General features: G+C 43.4%; 1 protein-coding gene across 9 annotated transcripts in view; it reads left to right on the top strand.

Annotated features, from left to right (window-relative positions):
- The window catches only part of SPAG9 (sperm associated antigen 9), a 160,675-nt gene that overhangs the window by 114,608 nt on the left and 24,163 nt on the right, over positions 1-21,904 (top strand). For all 9 annotated transcript variants that reach the window (XM_042454552.1, XM_042454550.1, XM_042454543.1 and 6 more), the window contains one exon: positions 13,492-13,640. In XM_042454552.1, the coding sequence (XP_042310486.1) occupies positions 13,492-13,640 (149 nt within the window). The remainder of the gene's footprint in view (positions 1-13,491; positions 13,641-21,904) is intronic.

Genomic DNA, 21,904 nt, shown 5'->3' with positions numbered 1-21,904 from the left:
GCTGTTACCCTTCTCCGGTAAAATAATTAAAAATCAACCGTATGGATAGTAAGCATAGTGGAGACAAAATAATAAGATAATTGGAACAATGAAATAGTAAGACTACATTGGTGGTAAAGGGAAAAAGCAAGACAAAACGAAAGTCAGAGAAAAATAAGCCTAAGATTTTCCAGAAAACAGTGAACTCACACATCTCTGGGGATGTGAGGGATATTTCCCTCACAAAATATTTTTAACTTTGAGTGATAGCAGTGAGAAAAAGAGGAGCAGGCAGGTATTTATGGAGACAATGGGGGCCGAGTGGGTGTGAGGCTCCAACTCTATGGATAGCAATGGGGAGGAAATGGAGACCAAGTGGACACAAAGCTCCACCTCCATAGTGAAAGAGACAGCTGCTCCCAAGGCAAATAAATAAATAAAAAGGCTAAAGCAATGGAAAAATACCAAAAAAGTCAAAGAATTACCTGACAGATAAAGAGAAAACCCCTGTTGTGGCAGCAATTTCTCATATAGCCAATCCAAATCAGATGAGGAATGTTCCGAGGCAAGCAGCCCCAGCTGCCACTTTGAAAAAGCATTGAAGGGCAAAGCTGCCAAGCAGTGCAGTAATGCTGTCCAGGCAGCAACAGCTAGAGGGCATTCAATACCAGATATTGAGAAGCCTCTGAATAAAAAATATACTGATGAAGATGTATCTGAGCTCACATCCGAAGCTGGTTTAATTAATAAAAATTTTAAAGAACAACAGTTCCTTAGATATTTAAAAATCATGTTCATGACACATCCAGGTTTTAGAGAGGAAACAACTCATACAAATAATTCATTACAACAAATTGAGAGTGAGTCAGAGAGTGACTATACAGAGGAACAACCAAGTCAGCCACTCCAAACAAATAATAAAGAATATATAGACAAGTCTGAATTAAATTCATGGATAAAGGAGACGATAACTGAAGAAGTCCATAAAGTGGTCTGTAATAAAAATAAAGAACATCAGATATATGCAAAAAAACAGAAAATGCCCATACTTTCTATATGTGACAAATCAAGTGTAGAATGGGGAAACAAACTAAGCTGACTTACTGAAAATGATACAAAACTCATATGCAAACACTCAGAGAAACACTGGACATGATTCCTGTAAACAAATGAGAGATCAGGTGAATATCACACAAGAAAACAAAAGAAAAAGAAAATTGGAACATGAGATAGATATAGATATTACACATGATGAGCAACCAAAGAAATGCAAGGAGAAAACGATACATGTTGATCAACAAATGGAGGAAAGTTGGGAAAATGACATGTTATTGGATTTACAGGACAATTCAGATGATGATTTCTCGGAGGCGGAGGAAGACGAGGACTTCAGTACCGATAGGTTGTTTCAAGAGGAACAATTTAAAACTCTTTTAAAGAGTAGTAAATACCCTAGGTTTAGGACAACAGGAAGTGAACTCGGATATACAAATGAAGAAGGAAAAACATGACAAGATAGCTTCCGTATTGTGAAAAAAGCCAATAACAGTGAGGAAATTCCGATGCCAGATATGTTTAAAGAATGAATAGAAAATGAATGGAAAATGTCCATAAAAACAAATAAATATGTTGGCTTTTGCCAAAAATTATATACATTTAAAAAACCAGAAATGAATGAATTAAAAATACCTCTCATTGATGGTCCCATAGCGGCCTTGATTTTGGGAGCAATTGCACCCTGTGAAGGGGATACCACTCTCAAAGAGGTGGATGAGAGACAGGCTGATAACGCGCTGAGGAGAGCCCAAGAAGCATCAGCAGTGGTAATAAGAGCATGGGTGGCAGCCTCCATGTTCTCAAGGGCTGCTATCCTGTGAACACAAGAAGTAGAAGACACACTAGAGCTAAGCATAACATCTCTGAGTAGGGTTTTGGATAAACTTAAAAGAGTCTTGGAATATATAGCTGATGCAGGTCATGATGCAGCAGCGTTTGGAGCTAGAAGTATAAATGCTATGGACATTGGCAAACATCCCCTGTGGTTAAAACACTGAGAAGCTGATCAAAAGTCCAGGAATAATTTGGCTTTTGTTCCATTTAAAGGAGATTTACTTTTTGGAGAAGAAAATCTAGACAAAGTATTAATAGAAAATAGAGAAAAGAAGCAGGTAATGTCGACTATACAGGGGAGATGGATAGAGAGAAAAAATTACAGAAGTGGATACAGTAATTTCACTTCCTTTCATGAGAGTTATGTCATGGCAACCAGACTACTGAACACAAAGACAAACTTGATTCAGACCTAGATCAGGAAATGGAAATGGAAGACATTCTTTCCAGTTTAGATACTTACCACTAAAAGGAACACAAACCTCTTCAAGAAAGGGTCATACACAATACAGTCCGTCCTCGCCTTACGCAGGGGATCCATTCCGGATCTTGCAGCGTAAGGTGAATTCCACCTATGCTCGAGCCCCATTGGAAACAATGGGGCTCGTGCATGGTGGCACGGCGGCGCGGGAGCGCGCGGGGTGCAACAGGCGCGTGCGCCCATTCAATTGAATGGGACGTGCCGCCCCTTCCGCCCGGTGCGCGCCCCGCGGCTTGAGCGCGTATGCTCAAGGCCACGTATGGCACGCTTGTGTATGGTGCGGGCGCGCTGTACTGTCATGGGTAGTGTTCCAGTTGGAGGAAAGTTGCTGCTCTTTGGAGATTACATTGGGTATTATGAGCAGTAACATCCAGATACAAATACGTTTTGACCACAAACCAAGAAGCAGATTCCTCTCCTCTCCAGTAAGAAAAGATCAGGAAAAGCAAAAACATTATAAAAACAGAAATTCAGCGTCCAATAGACATAGGAGCAATAGAGATGATTCCATTGGATGAAAGAGCCCAAGAGGTATATTCAGTCTTTTTTACAGTGCCAAAAACCAATGGCACTCATCGTCCGGTCTTAAATTTAAAATATCTGAATACTTTCATAAAATATGTGAGGTTCAAAATGGAAACTCTTCTAACAATAGACAATTTACAAAAGGACACTTTATGACTCCCAGAGATCTCAAGGAAGCTTATCTTCATATTCCAATGGACAAGTCACACCAGAAATATCTCATGTTCGTATATTTGAGAGAGCACTACCAATTCAAGGCCTTGCCCTTCGGTCTAGCATCAGCACCAAGGGTATTCAAGAAGACATTGATACCATTAGTGGCATTTTTAAGAAAAAAAGGGATACAGTTACATCCATATTTGGACAGCATATTGTTGGTAGCGACAATAAAAAGAGAAATGAGAATAAATTTGAATGAAACAATATGTACATTGAAAATCTATGGTTTCATAGTAAACTTCGAAAAAGCAATCTAATGCCAACACAACATATAACACATCTAGGAGCAATGATAAACACACAGAAATGAAATTTAAGTCTTTCACAAGAGAAAAAAGACAAAATTAGGAAGGAGATATCAATTTTGCTCAAATGCAGGGAGACCGATCTGATGAGCACAGATAATCGGTCTCCTAATATTGATAATATAATTAGTTCCTTGGGGCTGATACCACACCAGAGTTCTACAATTATATCTTCTTCTTCGTGGTCTCTGCGAATCATACAAATGGGTTTCACTGTGCCTGCGCAGTGCTGTTCGGAAACTTCTGGAATCACTGGGCAAAGTTTACTTTGCAACATATAGAAATTTTTTGGCGGTAACTCCGCCCACCTGTTATAAGGCCCCTGCCTTCCCACTCTTTTCCCCAGTTCCTTTTTTCCGCCGCATTAGCTGCTTCAGGGAACTTTCGCTTACTTTGCTTGCTTGGAATCACTTTCGCTTTTGACCTCGGACCGTCTCTTGACCATTCTCTTTCTCCCGCCCCTGGTAACTTGGACTTTCGGCTCGTTTGACCTCGTTTTTTTGGATCCTCCTCTTGGCTTCGTCGACTTCGGAAGGATGCCAGCACCCTTCAAGAAGTGTGATGTCTGTGGGGGCAAGGTCCCCGTCCAGGACCCCCATTCCTCCTGCCTCCTGTGTCTTGGCAAGGACCATGATACGAAGGCTTGCTCGCTTTGCAAGTCCCTTTCGTCTCAAGCCCGCAAGAACCGTGAGTCCCGGCTGACTTCGGCCATCGCCCTGGGCAAGGTTCAAGAGGGAGGGCCCTGTCCATCTTCGGCCCCATCGGCTGCGCCGCCTGCCTCTTCTTCTCGGGCCAGCGTGTCCAGCATGGTGTCTGCCCCACCGAGGGCTGGAGCCTCCACCACCACCGATGTGGCCCGTGGTCCCCATGCACCCAGCGCCACCGACAAACCCTCCAAGCGCCCCCATAAGCCGTCGGGGACTGAGGGTTCCGAGCCCAAGTCGAGGTCCGAGAGGAAGCTGTTCCTGGAGGGCTCGCGCGCAAAGGATTGCGCAGGGACGGAGGTCCTGTCGGTGCCGACCCCGTCCTCCAAAGCATCGTTGAAGGCATCTCAACACGCCTCCGACCTGCATGAGACGGGGGCATCTTCTTCTGTGAAGGCTGCTTCGGTGGACAAGGCCAAGACTCCCAAGCCTCAGGCTGTTGTCCTGCTAGATCTGCCGGACAACCCCTTCTTCCCTCCCGAGGACCGGGCAGAGATGCCGCGATCGTCGAAGAAGAGGCACCACAAGGAGGCGGCTGAGGGCTCTGCGCCCAAGAAGCCCAAGTCCAGCAAGGACCACACTGTATCACAGGCCTCCTCTAAGGCAAAGGAGCCTACCTCCCACAAACAGCGCTCCCCTTCAAAGAAGGCCTTGGCACCAGCCTGCCCGCGCTCTGATGGCTCCCCCACCGCGCAGACGACCTCGCACGCGGACACGGTTCTCGACACGCCGCTGCCGTTGATGGTCGACTTCATCCAGGCCACCACGGAAGTAGCTGGCTTCCCTCGGAGGGCTTCTCCTCCCCCTTCGGTCCACTCGGACATGGACGAGTCGATGGACCAGGACACCGACATGTTTTTCGATGCCGAGTCCGGCAGGTACTACATGTCGGTGCCAAGGGAGACCGCCTTCAGAGAGTTTACCAGGCTGAATCTCCATCCAGTCGTTCCTCCAGGTGACAAGCCTCCATCCCCGCGTGCGACGACTTCAGCTTCAGCGTCTGCACCGCGTCGCTCCTCGACAGGTCCATCAGTTCTTCAGTTCCCGGTGCGCCCAGCGGCTCGGGTGAGGGTCCCGGAGATCCCGCTCACTTCGGGCACTGATTCCGAGGACAAGTCCTTGCTGCCATCTGGAGAACCTTCGGACGATGACGACACCTCCGTCCAGGCGTCCCCGCAGCAGATCCATCACCCAGACCCATCTTCCCCGACTGACGAGGTGCGCTCATTTAATGAGCACATCATTAAGATGTCCAGGGCTCTGGGCATTGATCTTTCCTATCCAGAGGAGGAGGCTCGGGATCCTGTGGAGCGTCGGGTGCATGGCCGGGTGCCCATGCCGCCCTCCATCCTGCTGCTGCTGTCCTTCGACTCCATCGTTCGGAGGTCGTGGGATGCGCCGACGTCCCTCGTCGGTTCCTCTAGGAAAATCGAGGCCCTCTACCGGATCTCCCCGTCGAGTTGCTCTTGGTTGACCGACCACCCCAGGCAGAACTCGGCGATTGTCAAAGGGGCCCAGCAGACCTTCGTTCCAAAGCAGGCGACTTCCCCAGCCGATCGGGAAGCTAAAAAGATCGATGGACTAGCCAGGAAGGCCTACTCGGCATCAGCCCTCGTCGTCAAGGCCATCAATTGCACCACCTGCATGGGGGCCTATGTCCAGACATTGATGGAGGGGATCTCGTCCCGGATGTCCTGGACGAGGTCCAGCGACGCCTGGTGAAGATCCGGGATGAAGCCCATTCGGTCGGGAGTTGGCTTATCACCGCCTCCAGAAATGTGGCTGACTGCGCAGGACGGGCGATGTCGGCTTCATTGGCTCTGCGCCGGCATGCGTGGCTGAGGGGGTCAGACCTCAATGCCAGCGTCAAGTCAACCATCGAGGACATGCCCCTGGATGGTACCGGCCTCTTCCACTCTGACACCGACGAGCGCCTGAACTGCAAGTTCAGGATGAAGGCGTCAGCAAGGAAGCATGGGATGTCCTCTTCTTCCATCCCGCCATTCCGGAAGAGGCAGAAACCGTGGCAGCCTCAAGGTCAGTCACAAGGTACCTTCCAGCACGACCGACAACCCCAACAGCAGGGCCCCCAGAGACATCGGTACCCCTCTCAGTCCTCCTCCTCCTCCTCTGTCCGCCGCAACTTTCTGTCCCGGTACCGAAAGTCTCGCCGACAGGATACCAACCAGGGGAAGAAGAGAGCCTGAAGGGTTGCAGCGCGCTTCGTCTCTCCTTCCTTTTTCTTCTTGGACATTTTGAGGCCCTTTGTCACCACCTGGGCCTCCATAACAACTGACTCGTGGGTCCTCAACATCGTCCGTAGGGGTTATGCCCTCGAGTTCCAAGAGCTCCCCCCAACCGGAGCCTTCATGTCCACTCACCCCTCGGACACCCTTCTCGACGAAGTGCGCGCTTTGCTGGACAAGGGGGCAATCTCCCCTTTGTCGCCCGAACAGTGCTCCAGGGCCTTTTTCTCCAGGTACTTCACGGTACTGAAGGCGGATGGGGGCATCAGACCCATCTTGGACTTGAGGGAGTTGAACCTTTTCCTTGAATACCGCCGGTTCCAGATGGTAACCTTGGCTTCCATTCTGCCTCTTCTCCACCAGGGCCTGTGGTTCGCGACGGTCGACTTGAAGGATGCCTACTTCCACATCAGAATTCGGGAGTCCCACAGGAGATTCCTCGCCTTCGCCGTCGGCTCCACCGCATACCACTACAACGTGTTCCCCTTTGGCCTTGCCGCGGCTCCGAGGGTCTTCACGAAGTGCATGGCGCCAGTGGTGGCGTACCTTCATCAGAAGGGCTACAGGGTCTTCCCTTACCTGGACAACTGGCTGTTTGTCGCCGACTCACAGCAGAAGCTCCGAGAGGCAATCTCATTCGCCTTGCACCTTTTGGACTCCCTTGGACTGGTCGTCAATGAAGAGAAGTCTCACTTCACCCCGACCAGACAGGCCAAGTTCATCAGAGCCATCCTCGACTCCGAAAGATGCTCTGCCTTTCTCCCTCCGGACCGTTTCCAGGCGTTGGTGGCATTGCTGAGGCCTTGCATCTCTCACAGAAGGGTGAGGGCCAGGGACGTCCAAGTGGCTCTGGGACACATGGCGTCAATGACTTTCGTGACACCGTGGGCAAGGCTTCGCCTCCGACCACTACAGTCCTGGTTCCTCTCAGTCTTCTCTCCAATGGAGGACCCTCCGTCCAAGTGGCTCACGGTACCGAGACCGGTGGCCGCTTCACTGAGATGGTGGCTGGACGGCTGCAATGTCTGCATCGGGATGCCCTTCCATCAACCTCAGCCTCAATTGACTTTCACAACCGATGCTTCCCTGGAAGGCTGGGGCGCCCACCTGCTCGACCTGGTCGTCAAAGACAAGTGGTCGGCCCAGGACAAGCTTCTCCACATCAATGCCTTGGAGATGCTCGCAGTCGAAAAGGCTTTGAGGGCATTCGAATCTGGTGTCGCAGGCAAGGTGGTCCTCCTGAGAACGGACAACACCACCATGATGTATTACATCAACAAACAAGGAGACACCAGATCCAAGACCCTGCTCGAGATCACTCTCCGCATTTGGGACTGGTGCATCCAGAGACAGGTGCTCCTCCAGGCGATTCACCTTCCAGGAGAGGACAATGAGTTGGTGGACCGCCTAAGCAGATCCCCCTCGGTGTGTCACGAGTGGAGGCTCCATCCGGAGACAGTCAGTGACTTGTTCGATCGGTGGGGAACCCCCCAAGTCGACCTCTTCGCAACCGAATGGAACAGCCACTGTCCCCAGTTCTGCTCCAGGAGGCGAATGGATGGATCCCTCGGAGACGCGTTCGCCTTCCCTTGGTCGGGAGAGCTGCTCTACGCCTTCCCTCCCTTCCCTCTCGTCATCAGGGTGGTGTCCAAGATGACAACGGACCGTTTGGATGCGATCCTGATCTCGCCGTGGTGGCCAAGACAGCCCTGGTTCGCATCCCTTCTCCACCTCTCCAAGAGATGCTTCCTCCGCCTCAACTTCCGTCCCGACCTGCTGTCGATCCAGGAGGGCCGGATTCTGCACCCGGACATCGAGAGCCTGCCGCTGGTGGCCAGGAGAATCCAGCCCTAGCCTCACTGCCGGATGCGGTGAGGACGGTGATCCTAGCTGCACAGAAGCCATCCACCCAGCGGTCCTATGCCCTGAAGTGGAGGAAGTTTAGCCTCTTCCTTGATCGAAAGGGCTTGTCTCCTGCTCAAGTTTCCACTCCAGTGGTGCTGGAGTTCTTGATGGCGCTGTTGGATGAGGGTTGTGCCTCACATCCATCAAGTGCTACCTCTCTGCCATTTTTCCAGGTACCAGTTTGAGGGTAGGGCTTCCTTCTTTAGGGACCCCTTGGTGAAGGGGTTCCTGAAGGGATGTGCCAACCTGCACCCTCCTGTGTCGGTACCGGCCCCGGCTTGGAGCTTGGAGGCGGTGCTGGCTGCGCTCCAATCCAAGCCCTTTGAACCGATGGCCACAGCGGACTTGAGACTACTGACTTGGAAAACCGCTTTTCTTGTGGCCATCACCTCTGCCCGCTGTGCGGGCGAACTCTGTCCCTTGCGGAGGGACCAGCCCTTCCTGAGGTTTCACAGGGACAAGGTGGTCCTTCGGACAGACATTACTTTCTTGCCTAAGGTTGTGTCTGCTTTCCACGTGTGCCAGGACATTGTGTTGCCTACTCTCGCTTCCAATCCGACTTCGGATGCGGAGCGAAGCCTGCACTCTCTTGATGTCAGGAGAGCGCTGGTGTTTTACCTGGACAGAACTGCTGCCTCCAGTCGGTCCGAGAGACTTTTCCAATGCTACTCGGAACCGAAGAAGGGGTTACCCGTGTCTGCGCAGAGGTTTTCCAAATGGGTGGCTGGTACCATCCACCTCTGCTATGAACTGCTGGGTAAACCTCTCCCTGGCAGGGTTCGGCCCCACTCCACAAGAGCAGCGTCAGCATCCTCTGCATTCCTGTCGGGCATTCCCTTGGAGGATGTCTGTAAGGCTGCTGTCTGGTCCCAGCCATTGACTTTTATAAAGCACTATAGGCTGGACACCAGAGCCATCCGAGATGCAGCTTTCGAGAGGGCTGTGTTGGTTTCAGGATTGCATTGATTGCAATACTGATGGTTTGTGTTTTCAGTGTTTATGTACATAATGCCACTGTTTTACATTCTGTTGAATGTTGATTTGCACAATTCCAATGGGACTGGTCTTGCATGACCTTTGCTCCCCTTTTCAGGTTTTGCAATGTTATTACTGTGTTGAGTTTTTGTGCTTGAACAAAAGACTGACTCTTTTTATGGTTCAAGGTGTTTATTGTTGCAATAAATATGCCCTTGGTTTACCATAGCTTTGGTTTCAGGACACTCCCTCCGCCGCTTACCTAAGCTTGTCAGTCTAAACCCATTTGTATGATTCGCAGAGACCACGAAGAAGAAGGACAGGTTGCTTACCTGTAACAGTATTTCTTCGAGTGGTCATCTGCGAATACATACAAATCCCACCCGTCCATCCCCTCAGTGTCCTGCTCTTATTGGCTCTTTCCATCGCCTGCTTGGCGGAAAAATTGCGGAACTGGGGAAAAGAGCGGGAAGGCAGGGGCCTTATAACAGGTGGGCGGAGTTACCACCAAAAAGTTTCTATATGTTGCAAAGTAAACTTTGCCCAGTGATTCCAGAAGTTTCCGAACAGCACTGTGCAGGCGCAGTGAAACCCATTTGTATGTATTCGCAGATGACCACTCGAAGAAATACTGTTACAGGTAAGCAACCTGTCCTTCTCCCACATCAAATACACATAGAACAGAAAAAGACAACTTACATGATGGATATCGAACAGAAACATAGACAAAGGAATACAGTGGTGCCTCGGGTTACGAAATTAATTCGTAACGCGGCCGCTTTCGTAACCCGAAAAGCCTTCGTAAGCCGAATTGCCATAGGCGCTAATGGGGAAAAGCCGCGATTCCGTGCGAAAAAGCCGAAAAAAGCACCAAAAGTTTTTTCGTAACCCGAAAAAACATTCGTAACCCGGAACAATGATTCCCTATGGGATTTTTTCGTATCCCGAAAATTTCGTTACCTGGGTATTTCGTATCCCGAGGTACCACTGTACCAATAAAATTAGAAAAACACATCTGTATAACAATGGATGCAAGTCTAGAAGGTTGTGGTGCACATTGCCAACACTTATCAACTCAAGGCATATGGAGTGCTTCGGACATAAGAAATAACATAAACTATTTGGAATTAAAAGCAGTCAGGTTAGCAATTCACAAGTTCGTTTATAGTAACAAATCAACATGTAATGATAGTGACTGACAACGTTTCAGTAAAGGCATATATGAACAACCAAGGGGGGCTACATTCAAAACTATTGATGAGAGAATCCACTAAAATATTCAATTGGGCAAAAAAAAAATCTGGCTTTAATGACAACAGTGCATTTCAAAGACTCAATGAATATCAGAGTGGATTATTTCAGTTGAAATTGGATACACCCAGGGGAATGTTGTCTAAACCAGGAGGTATTCAAACACCTGAACACAGTTCTGGGTCCATTTCAGGTGGGCCTCTGCATCTGCCCAAAGTTACAAACTAAAAAGATATTTTTCAATAAATGGGGAAATAGATGCAGAACAATTCGACACCTTTTCGGTGCAATGACCAACAAGATGTTTGTATGCATTTCCACCGATACCAATATTACAGAAGGTACTCATGAAAATAAAGCAAGAACTAGTGCATGTAATTTTGATACCACCATTCTGGCCAAGGAAACCATGGTTCCCACTACTAGTAAAAATGTCAGTAACTTCACCAATAAAACTTCCACAACAGTCAGACCTGTGAAGTCAAGGACCAATAAACCACTAAACCCCAACTGGTTACAACTGACAGCATAGAACTCGAGAGGAGGAAACTGGAACAATATGGATATTCTGTGGAGTTAATAGACACCATAATGGCATCAAGACATCAGTCAATGCAAGCAAGTTACAGAACATGGAAAGCTTTTTGTAACTGGTGCAAACTGAAAAAGGTAATTCCAGAGGAAGCCAAAATTCAGGAGGTAGTACAGTTTTTCAAAGACAGACTACGTAAAGAATTGAGATCCAACACTTTAAAATATTAAGTGTCTGCTTTGACGGTGTTACTACATTACAACTCAGATAAATTATCCATGCATGAATGTATAAAATGATTTCTGAAGGGAGGAACAATAGCATCTCACCTAATTTTGCATAGATTTTTTTTACATGGGATCTAAATCTGGTGTTAGATTAATACAATCACCATATCAACCATTATCAAAAACATTTGTCTTATAGAGTATAATTTTTGGTAGCCCTAACTTCAGCAAGAAGAGTTTCGGAAATGGCTGCATTAGCAATTCAACCAAGTTTATGTAAGTCTGAGGAAGATAGATTGGTGTTAACACGAGATTCCCCTTTCCGTCCCAAAGTGTATGTTGAGCCAACCATATAATGACTCAGTATACTTACTGACATTCTGTCCAAATCCACAGCCAGAAGAGAAAAGATGATGTACCCTAGATATAAAAAGAGCAGTTAGAATATACATAAAAAGAACAAAACAATTTAGAAGGCCAGAGCCATTATTTCTGTACTTTCACCCAAGGACCATGGGTCAAAAGGCATCTAGAAATATGATAGCAAGATGGCTGAGAGCAATGTTACAATTTAGACACGAAACCTAGACCACAGAATGTTTATGCACTCTCAACGAGATTGATGGCAACAAGTAAAGTATATGCAGTAATATAATCTTTAAAAGATATTTGTGAGGCAGCAGGTTGGACTCAATCTACCACTTACATTAGACATTACACATTGGATAAATATAAGTCAGCACAAGCTTCTTTTGGTAGAACAGTGTTCCAGTCATTAGTAAAACAATAATGAACAATCCCACCCTGCTTTAAGGCTTAGGCAAGTCCCATTCATTGTGGATTTCTCCACCTGCCATCCCTAGATTGAGAAGTTATACTTACTGTGAATGTTCGTTCTGGAATGGCAGGGGGAGGAATCTACACCCTCCCATGGAAGAAATAACAGACAACGTGGGAGGGTATAGATAACGGTATAAAACAGAACACTGTTAGATAGGCTAGATAACTAAAACTGCCGGAGAAAAAAGGAGACTGAATCTATCTGAAAAAGAACTTTGATTCCTGACAGCACGGGTTAGTGCGTGGATGAAACCCAATCACTGTGGATTCCTCCCCTTGCGATCCCAGAACGAACCTTCATGGTATAACTTCTCAATTCCTCTTAAGACTGGGCTGGGAAACTGTGCCAATTTCTCTTCCAGACCTCCCTGCCGCAAGCCCAAATATCTCTGATTTTCTCTGTGGTCCTTATCACAATGGCGATAGCAAGTGGTACTCTGTCACCTCCTGTCACCATTTTGATAGGGACTGCATAGAGGAATAGTGGTGCGACAGGGTTCTGGGCTGTTTGTTGGGGTTGGGTTGGGGTATTTTTGCTTGCTTTCTTGAGTTTAGGCGGGCTTTCTGTGTGGTTTTGGTGGAGATAGTCCAAAAATTGAACTAATTTTTTTTTAATTGGTGGGAGGTTGACAGTCTTTAGGTGGGCCCAAATGCAGCCCATTGGCTGTATTATATCCATTTTTCAGAACCAGTTTTTAGATGTGTTTGATGAAAGTGAACTTTCTTTCCTATTCACCTTTGTTTGTCTTCAAATATGAAGACCTAAATTAGCCATGCTAATGGAAACAGACTGGTGCTCTGCTGCTGTTCTACACATTGGTGATAGGGTAGTGGTGCTTTTAAGAGATAGTGCTCCAAACAGAATTTGGAAGGATGACCGAATGTGAACAGATTGTCTTTCGTTTTCTTTTTTAAAAAAACACATTGATATAAGGCTTCTTGATCTCTGCTTATTTTGCATATCCATACATTTGAGTGTCAGTATCCAACAAACCATTTATTCACATTTCTAAATTTGTAAGCCCTGTGTTCATTGGACATTGGTACTTTATAATTAATAGATTTGAACAAATGCTATGCTACAGTACTGGCTTTCCTGCATTGTTGACCTTTGAGGCACCTTCCAGCCCTACAGTTCTGTGAATCTGTGTTATAAATGAGTCTGACATTCTTAAAAAACAAAATAGAAATACATTAATATGTATTTACTAAGTAGTCAGGTACACAGACTCAGAGATCGGAAAGGTTCCTTTTTAGACTACAACCTCTAGAGTGACTCCAACAACATGGTCCCTCTCTATGGATACTGGAGGTTTCTGGGAGCTGTAGATCACATAAGTAATTTTTCAAGTTCTGCACAAACTAACATGTATAAACATTTTTTTTCCTGATCAATTTTTTCTCTTTTAAAGATGGACAGTGGGATTTGACAAATTATCACCTTCTAGATCTGGGCCGACCTCATCATTCAATCCGGTGCATGACTGTGGTACATGATAAAGTCTGGTGTGGCTACAGAAATAAAATCTATGTGGTACAGCCAAAAGCCATGAAAATAGAGGCAAGTTGAAATGATGCTTCATCAGACTAGGTTAATTAAAATGATTCTGTTTTTTAGACCCCTGTTTAAGCCAGAAAACAGGAAATATACTGCCAGGTACTTGTCTATAATCTAGTGTCCCTGATCAATACCTTTACTACTGAAGCACAACTTAGCAAACAAAATGGTATTCCATTATAGCAACTTGAGAAATGTGACGCTCCTTAGATGCTATATTGGCTGCTCCTATCCAGCATAGGCCCATTATCCTTTTCTTTAAAGCCCCATATGATCCACAATATATTGCTCTACTTCTGTATCTTAATACATCCCTGTTTATTATTTCTTCTTCGTGGTCTCTGTGAATCACACATGGGTTAGCCTGTGCAGAGCCATTCGGAACCTTCTTAGAGCTATTAGAAGCGTTTTGGTGGTAGTGCCACCCACTCTCCACCTGCCTTATTGGCTCTCTTCCCGCCTAAACCCTCAGTTTCTTTTATCCACTGCACCAGCAGCATCTAGAGGAACTCTTCAGAGATTCATTTTCCTGTCAGACTTTAAAATTTCCATTTGACAAGATCAATCTGCATTTTGGTGGTATTTCTTTACATTGTCATTCATATTTTAACAGGAGCGCTGGTATTGGTACCAGCATGATTGTGATCATCTTGTTCCTCCCATGGGGGGCTTTGGTACCATCATTCATACTCTGAATCCAAGCTATCCCTGACTTGCTTGATATGAATATATTCAGGGATGTGCTTTGTCCTTCTGTACTGGGCCAGTACCATCATTCACTTTAGACTGCCGAATTGAGGACATGATTATGACCCCATACTGAGGGCCAGTGCTATTCCAGGTTTGCCACGACTGTTACTGGGGTGGTCATAAACCCACTTCAGATTGGCCTTTAGTACTTTTGTTTCCTCTGTACTGATGGTTTTCGGGACATGCTTGTTCGCTCCGTGTTAGAGGAATGTTTTCTCACTTCCCCAGTTTGAGTGTCAGTGAATGTGGTTGGTGCCTCTTTACCAAGGGCCACTATATATAATGGGGAATACATGTCTACATCTTATATGCACACCCCTTCCAAGGGGCTCTTGTCGATATCACTCACTGCCTCAAAACAGGTGGCAAACTGCTGTTTGATCTCTAACTGGGATGAGCCCATCTCATATACTAACTCCCAATTTCAATGTAATCTTATGTTTCATACAGAGAACTCCTACTGGTCATGGACCTCATAGCAGACAGGGTCTGCTTCCATTCTTTCCCATTTGGTGCTCTGAGCAGGAACTCCCTGTGGGGTCATCCCTCCGATTTGAGCCTCTGTTTCAAAGGTTTGTCCACCCCTGTGGACATTTTGACATCTTGGGATGTGGATACTTGTCCCATTTCTCCAGGCCGACTGATATCATAACATCTTGGTTCTCCTGAACCTGGTCTCAAGGCATCAATTTGGTGAGGTGGCAGTGGTCTCCAGCTGCAATCTGACAAGGCATTTCCTGGGGATTCTCCCCCCACCCCGGTTACTGTGCCCTGTCACCGAGTACTTCATGCTTCATCACGCATCCTGGATCTATACAATAAGGAGTTTCGTGCCTCTGTTATATGGTCTCCAAAGTCCTTTTACTCATGCTGGCCATGTTGTATTGGATTAATGCTGCAGCTAGAGACATTCCCCTTAAAGCTGCCTTGAATCTCTGTATTGGGAGGAAGGTGGGGTATAAATAAACATAATAAAATAAATAAATAAATAAATAAATAAATAAATAAATATGAACATTAGGGGTATTCGACAACACAACCTGTCTTTTGATTTATCACAGTCTTTCCTAGTGTGGGGCCCATCTTCATTTGGTGATATTTGGGCTGAGCCTGTACATCTTCTATTGTATTACCTGGTGTTTTGTACCACCTGGCTAGGAGCTGGACTTCATGGCTCTTGAAGTCTATTCCATCTCTCCTGCTCTAAAATTCTTCTTATCATGGACCTTTCATGATGGAAGGACACCATATCACTGTTTACTGTTTGCATATCCTAATGGATTGCATGTATACCTCTCCTTGGATATACTCTTCATTATGTCTAACCTTTACCAGGCAAGTTCTGGACTTTGTTCCTGTCAAAATGACCCCCCACACACACACACCCCAGTCTTTTTCATCCCCCTGCCTGCAGTTTTGGCTGTTCCTGCCATGCTATGGTATCCTTGATACAGTTTCTGTAGGACATCACGGAATGGAATAATGTTCCCACAGGGATTTCATTCAACTTGACAGTGTGGAATCCCTTTACTTTTATAATGCTGTGACTAGTCTTCTAGACATCAGACCAGCCACTGTTATTTTTCTCTGGCATTTTCACCAAGAACTGCTGGCAGCCTGAAACATTACGTTCAGATACAGCGTGTCTTGTGTGTCACAGCAATTGGGGTACTATTCCTCCTCTTGGATGTCCACCATTATTACAGAAATTGTCACTATAGTTCTGCTCCAGTTTAATACCATCAGGCTCTCTCTGTATGGATGGACTTCCCAGACGTCCTACTGCCCACTTGTAGCATAGGCACTTGCTTTCTACCGCCTTTGCTAGTGATGCCCAACCATCTCATTGCTGAGCACATTGTCTGCTTCACATTCTATGTTAATGAAAACACTTAGCCCTAGACTACTTAGCGTTATAGGTTCTATGTGTCGATGCCATAATCTTCATATAATGGCTTTGAAAGGCTTAATCAGATTACTGCCCCTTTTCTCACTTTGAAGATTTCTTTTTTTTTTTAAATAATCTTTATTAAGAAACCATATAACAATAAACAGGAAAAAAAAAACACCCAGTATTTGCGTCGTTCTTTTACCAGTTTAAAATTTATAACTAATTCCCCCCTCCCCCACCTTGAATCTTCTACATTCACAATTATACTGATATTTTATTAACAGCTCTACTTCTTCTTCGAACCTCTATTGCTTAGTATTTTTTAACATTGCGGCCAACCCCGCATATATGGATGCTTTTATATTACACTTTGAAAACCCCCTGATTTTCGGTTTTAACTTCTTATAGTCTTATATATATTTAGATATAGATATAACTGTAAATATAAGAGAGGAGAGAGAAAGTCTCAAAAAAATTTTTTTCATCATTAACTATAGAGGGAGTTTCTTTATTACTATAAGAGGCGCCATCTTTTTTTGCAGTATTCCAGAAAGGGGTCCCAAATTTGTTTTGCTTCTTGGACTTCTTCCTTTAATTCCATTGTTATTTTGTCCATTTCAATGATGTTGAAAGATTTTTGCAGCCAGTTATCGATTGTTGGAATTTCCTCCATGTGCCAAAATTGTGCAATTGACATTCTGGCAGTAGTAAGCAGATATAAAACTTGTTTAAGGTGTTTCCTGACATCCTGGTTTACAGCTATATTTAGGAGGCAAAGTTCGGGTTCAGGGTTGATTTTAATTCTGTAGATGTTTTGTATAGTCCTGCATACCAAATTCCAAAATTCTTTTATTTTAGGGCAAAGCCACCACATGTGGAAGAAATTACCGAGCCCCTTTTTACATTTCCAACACTCTGCTTTGTTATTTTTAAATATTTTCCCCAATCTTGAGGGAGTTAAGTACCAACGATGTATCATTTTCATCAAATTCTCTTTTATATCTGTACATATTGAAAATTTACTGTCTTTACCCCATATCCTTTCCCATTTTTCTAAGCTAATTGGATGTCCTATATCATCTGCCCACTTTCTCATACAATGTTTAATTTGGTCAGTTTCCAATTCTAATTTCAAACACATTTTATAAAGTCTAGATATTCTCCCTCTCTTATCTTTATTTTTAATGATCTCTCCCAATTCAGTATCATCCGGGCCAATTCCAAGTTGTTTATTGTCTATCTTGAATCTTGTCCATAGTTGGCGATAAGGGAACCACTGCAGTTTAATACCTTCTTTTTCTAATTCTTCTTTGGATTTCATTGCCTTTTCACTTCCTTTTAACTTCAAAATTTCTTTATACCTTATCCATCCTTTATTTTCAAGTCTTGTATTTTTAAAAAAAGCCTCATGTGGTGACACCCAGTTTGGTATATTTCTATATATTTTCCCTTTATAAATTTTCCAAATCCTTAACAGTGACCTTCTCACAATGTGATCACCAAATTGTTTATTACATTCTAACTTTCCATACCACAGGTAGGCATGCCAACCATAAATTTTATTGAAACCTTCCAGATTTAATAAATTTTCTTTTTCAAGAGTTATCCAATCAATAAGCCAATCTAGGTTGCAGGCGTGATAATATAGTTTAAAATCCGGAAGGCCAAATCCCCCTCTTTCTTTAACATCTGTTAACGATTTCCAATTGATTCTTGGTTTCTTGCCTGCCCACATGAATTTAATTATATCCTTTTTCCAATTGCTAAAAATTTTATCATTAATTACGATTGGCAAGTTCTGGAAAAGAAATAGTAGTTTCGGGAGTACACTCATTTTAATGATTGCGATTTTACCTAATAGGGATACTTGTAATAAAGACCATTTTTCTAACTCTTTTTTTTATTTCTTGCCAAATTTTCTTATAATTGTTATCAAATAAATCGCTATTTTTTTTAGTAATGTATATTCCCAAATATTTGACTTTTTTTTTTGAATTTGTATTCCCAATTTTTCTTGTAATTGTGTTTGACTTACCTTCCTCATGTTACACGTAATCAGCGCAGACTTGTCCCTGTTGATTCTAAAACCGGCACATTCTCCGAATTCTTGTAAAATTTGCATTATTTTCTCAGCACTATGCAGGGGGTCCTCCACCACCACCACTAAATCATCTGCGTAAGCCAATATCTTAAATTCCTTACCTTTAATTCGAGTTCCATTTATCTCCTCTTCATCTCTTATAAGATTGCATAATATTTCAATACACATTATGAAAAGTAGCGGTGATAGAGGGCACCCCGCCTGGTTCCTTTTTCTATTTTAAAGTATTCAGTTTTACTTCCATTGACCATAACTTTTGCTTTTTGTTCTGTATATATTTTCTCTATCCATTTAATCCAATTACCTCCTAATTCTAATTTGTACATCAGTTCCATCATGTGTACCCGTCAGGGCCAAGTGATTTTCCGTTTTTACCACTTTTAATTGCCTCCCTTATTTCTTGTTTAGTAATTTCTCTATTAAGTATTTCCTTATCTTTATTTTCTATTTTAGTCCAATTGATTTTACTCCAAAGTTCTCCCATTTTTTCCCCTTTGTTTATCATTCCATTTGTTTTCTTGATATAAGTTCTTGTAGAATTTTTGGATAATTTGCTTAAGTTTAGTCTGTTCTGTATGGACACCAGCTTCATCTTGCAATTCCATAATCGTTTTCCCCTCTTTCATCTTCTTGACTTTATATGCCAAGAATTTCCCAGCTTTATTTCCAAACTCAAAATATTTCTGTTTAGTATACTTTAATTTTTTAACAACATCATCTGTAGCTATGTGATCTAATTGCTTCTTTAATAGAAATATTTCTTTTTGAATATCCCATTTTGCGGTTCTTTAATTCTGGCCAACTCTTTTTCTTGTATTTTCTCTGATATCTCCTTAATTAATTTGTTTTGTTTTTTCCTTCTCTCACTACTTTTTTCATTAGGAATCCCCTAATTACTGCTTTTGAAGTGTCCCAAATCGTGTTTAAACTTACATCTTCTGTCATATTTTCCTTAAAGAAAAACCTGAGTTGTTCTTTCGTTTGTTGCATAATTTTTTCATCTTTAATTAAATAGTCACTCAGCCTCCAGGAGAACTCCCTTCTTGTTGATTCAAATTCTAGATAGATTGGGTTATGATCTGAAATTTTATTTATTTTAATTTCCACTTTTTTAACATTTGTCCATAATTCTTTAGAAATAAAAAAATAATCAATTCTAGAGGCAGAATTATGAGGGTGGGAGTAAAAAGTAAATTCCTTACTCATTCCATGTGATCTCCTCCAGGGGTCAATTAATGCTAATGCTTCCAGTAAAGCAAAAGCAGTCTGGGGAAGTCTCCCTTGTTTGGTATCGATTTTTTTATGGGAAAGTCTGTCCATCGAGGGGTCTACCACCCCGTTCCAGTCCCCCATGAGTATATGTTGATCATATTTCAATTTTTTAAATTTTTTTGCTAAACTTTTAAAGAATTTTGACTTGTTCCCTATTGGGCCATAAATTCCTACAATTAACATTTGCTTCCCCTCCCACCCTATTTCAATTGCTATAAATCTCCCTTTTTCATCACTCAATATTTCTTTAGCCTTAATTTCTTTTTTAACAAAAATTGCAACTCCATTTTTCTTCCTATCTCCGGCTACAATAAAAGATTGTCCCAATTTGGGATTCCTCAAGTACTTTTCTGCATTTTTCCTAATTCTTGTCTCTTGTATACAAGATATGTCATATTTCCCTTTTTCTAATATGTGGAAAACCTTTTTTCTTTTATAGGGGGAATTCATTCCTTTTACATTCCACGAACATAATTTCATTATGTATTATAGTTCCTTCCGAACTTCTTGTTTCTCTTTATGAAAGTGTAGCTCCGCTTCCCCTCTCTTCCTCTACTTCTTCCCCTTCTCTTTGACTTGTTTCTTCTGTTTCTTTCTCTTCTAATAATCTTCTTTCTGCTTCCCTTATGAGATCCTCGATATTGTCTTCTTCCAAAAGGAGGCCTCCCACTGCCCCGAGCAGTGCTTCCTCCCTTATATTTCTTTCTATTTCACTTTGTTTCTCCTTATCTTCTTCTAAATTTGTTTTGCTTTTGCTTGTTCCCTTTCCTTGTGTCGCCTGTCTCCTTCTTCTTTCTTTTTTCTATTCTCATTTTGGACTCTTTTTTCCTCTTCTTCTTCACCTCTTTCCTCTTCTCTAAACCACCTGTGGAAAAACGCTTTTGCCTTTTCAATCGTATCAATTTTCGCTTGTTTTTGTTTCCAGGTAAAGGAAACACCTTCTATTGGTTCCCAACGGTATCGGATATTTTTCTTTTGAAGCATCCTTGTAAGTGTAGTGTATTCCTTTCTTCTATGCAGTACCTCTCCGGGGACGTCTTTAAACAACATAATTTCCAATCCGTCAATTATCAATTTCTTTTTGTAGCTGGCTTGTATTATTTGATCTTTAATCCTTTCCCTAGTAAAATAGACCACTATTTCGCGTGGCAGGTTTCTGGTTCTTGCCGCCACCAAGCTGATGTGAAACATTTTGTCCACGTCCATATCTAAATATTCTTTAGTGCAGTCTATTAATTTGGCTAGGGCTGGTATAATCTCCTCATATAAGTTTTCATTTTGTCTCTCCTTTACCCCTCTTATCTTAATACATTTCCGTCTATCTTTGATTTCTTTCATTCTGACAAGATTCTTTTCTTGCTCTAATGTTTGCGAAAGGTTTTTGGTTACATTATCTATCTTTCCTGTTTTGATTTCCAATTGTTTAACTTTGTTATCCAAAAGTTTCACATCACTTGCCACTCCTTTTAGGGTGTCCTTCAAATCATCAATCTCCATTTTGAAATCTCTTCTCAATTCGTCCCTCGAGTCTTTTATTTCTTGTCTTATATTTTTTTCTATTTGTTGGATTGCTTCCAAAATTTTACTATCTGAACTTTTGGGTTCCAATGAGGTTCTTCTTCCCTGTACTTGTATTTGTTTAAATTCCTGTTGTTGAGCCTTTCTCTCCATGTCTCTTGTCCTGATGCCTATTCTTTCCATTATACCTTTATTTAGTTGCTCTGTTTTTAACCCAAGCCAAACTTCTCCAAAAAAACCCCTTCAAAATTGACTTTCACACTGATTTAGCTATACACTTTTACAAGAATGTGTAATTTGCTCTATTTCCACTAGATGGCGACGAAGGTTAGTTTCTTTACTACTGTGCTTCCCTCTTTATTAGCCTACTGTTTTCGTTAAGGCCAAGAGCTCCTTTCCTCACTTCCCTCCCTCTCTTCTTCCGGAATTCCACGTGGAGTGCGACCTTGAAAACGCCAAGCCCTCCCTCTTCCAACAGGTACTCCCTTTTATAACCTTTACTTTAAAACTAAAGGCCCAATAGTTTTGTTTATTGCTGGCCGAAGAGGCTACAAGATTCTCTACTGTTAGTTTGCTCTGGGTTTTCTTTCTAACAATCACAAACTTTCACTTCTCACTACTATAGCTATATCATGCAATAGCAAGACTTCTCTTCACTTCATCTCTCTCCTATTCCTTATCACAATTTTCTCCTCCTCCCCATCTGTTTCTCCCTCTCCTAGACCCAATCGCGTT

This window comes from Sceloporus undulatus, chromosome 2 (genome assembly GCF_019175285.1).
Source record: "Sceloporus undulatus isolate JIND9_A2432 ecotype Alabama chromosome 2, SceUnd_v1.1, whole genome shotgun sequence".
Taxonomy (NCBI): Eukaryota; Metazoa; Chordata; class Lepidosauria; order Squamata; family Phrynosomatidae; genus Sceloporus; species Sceloporus undulatus.
Note: the sequence above shows the minus strand (reverse complement) of the source record. Positions and strands in the feature narration are given on the sequence as shown.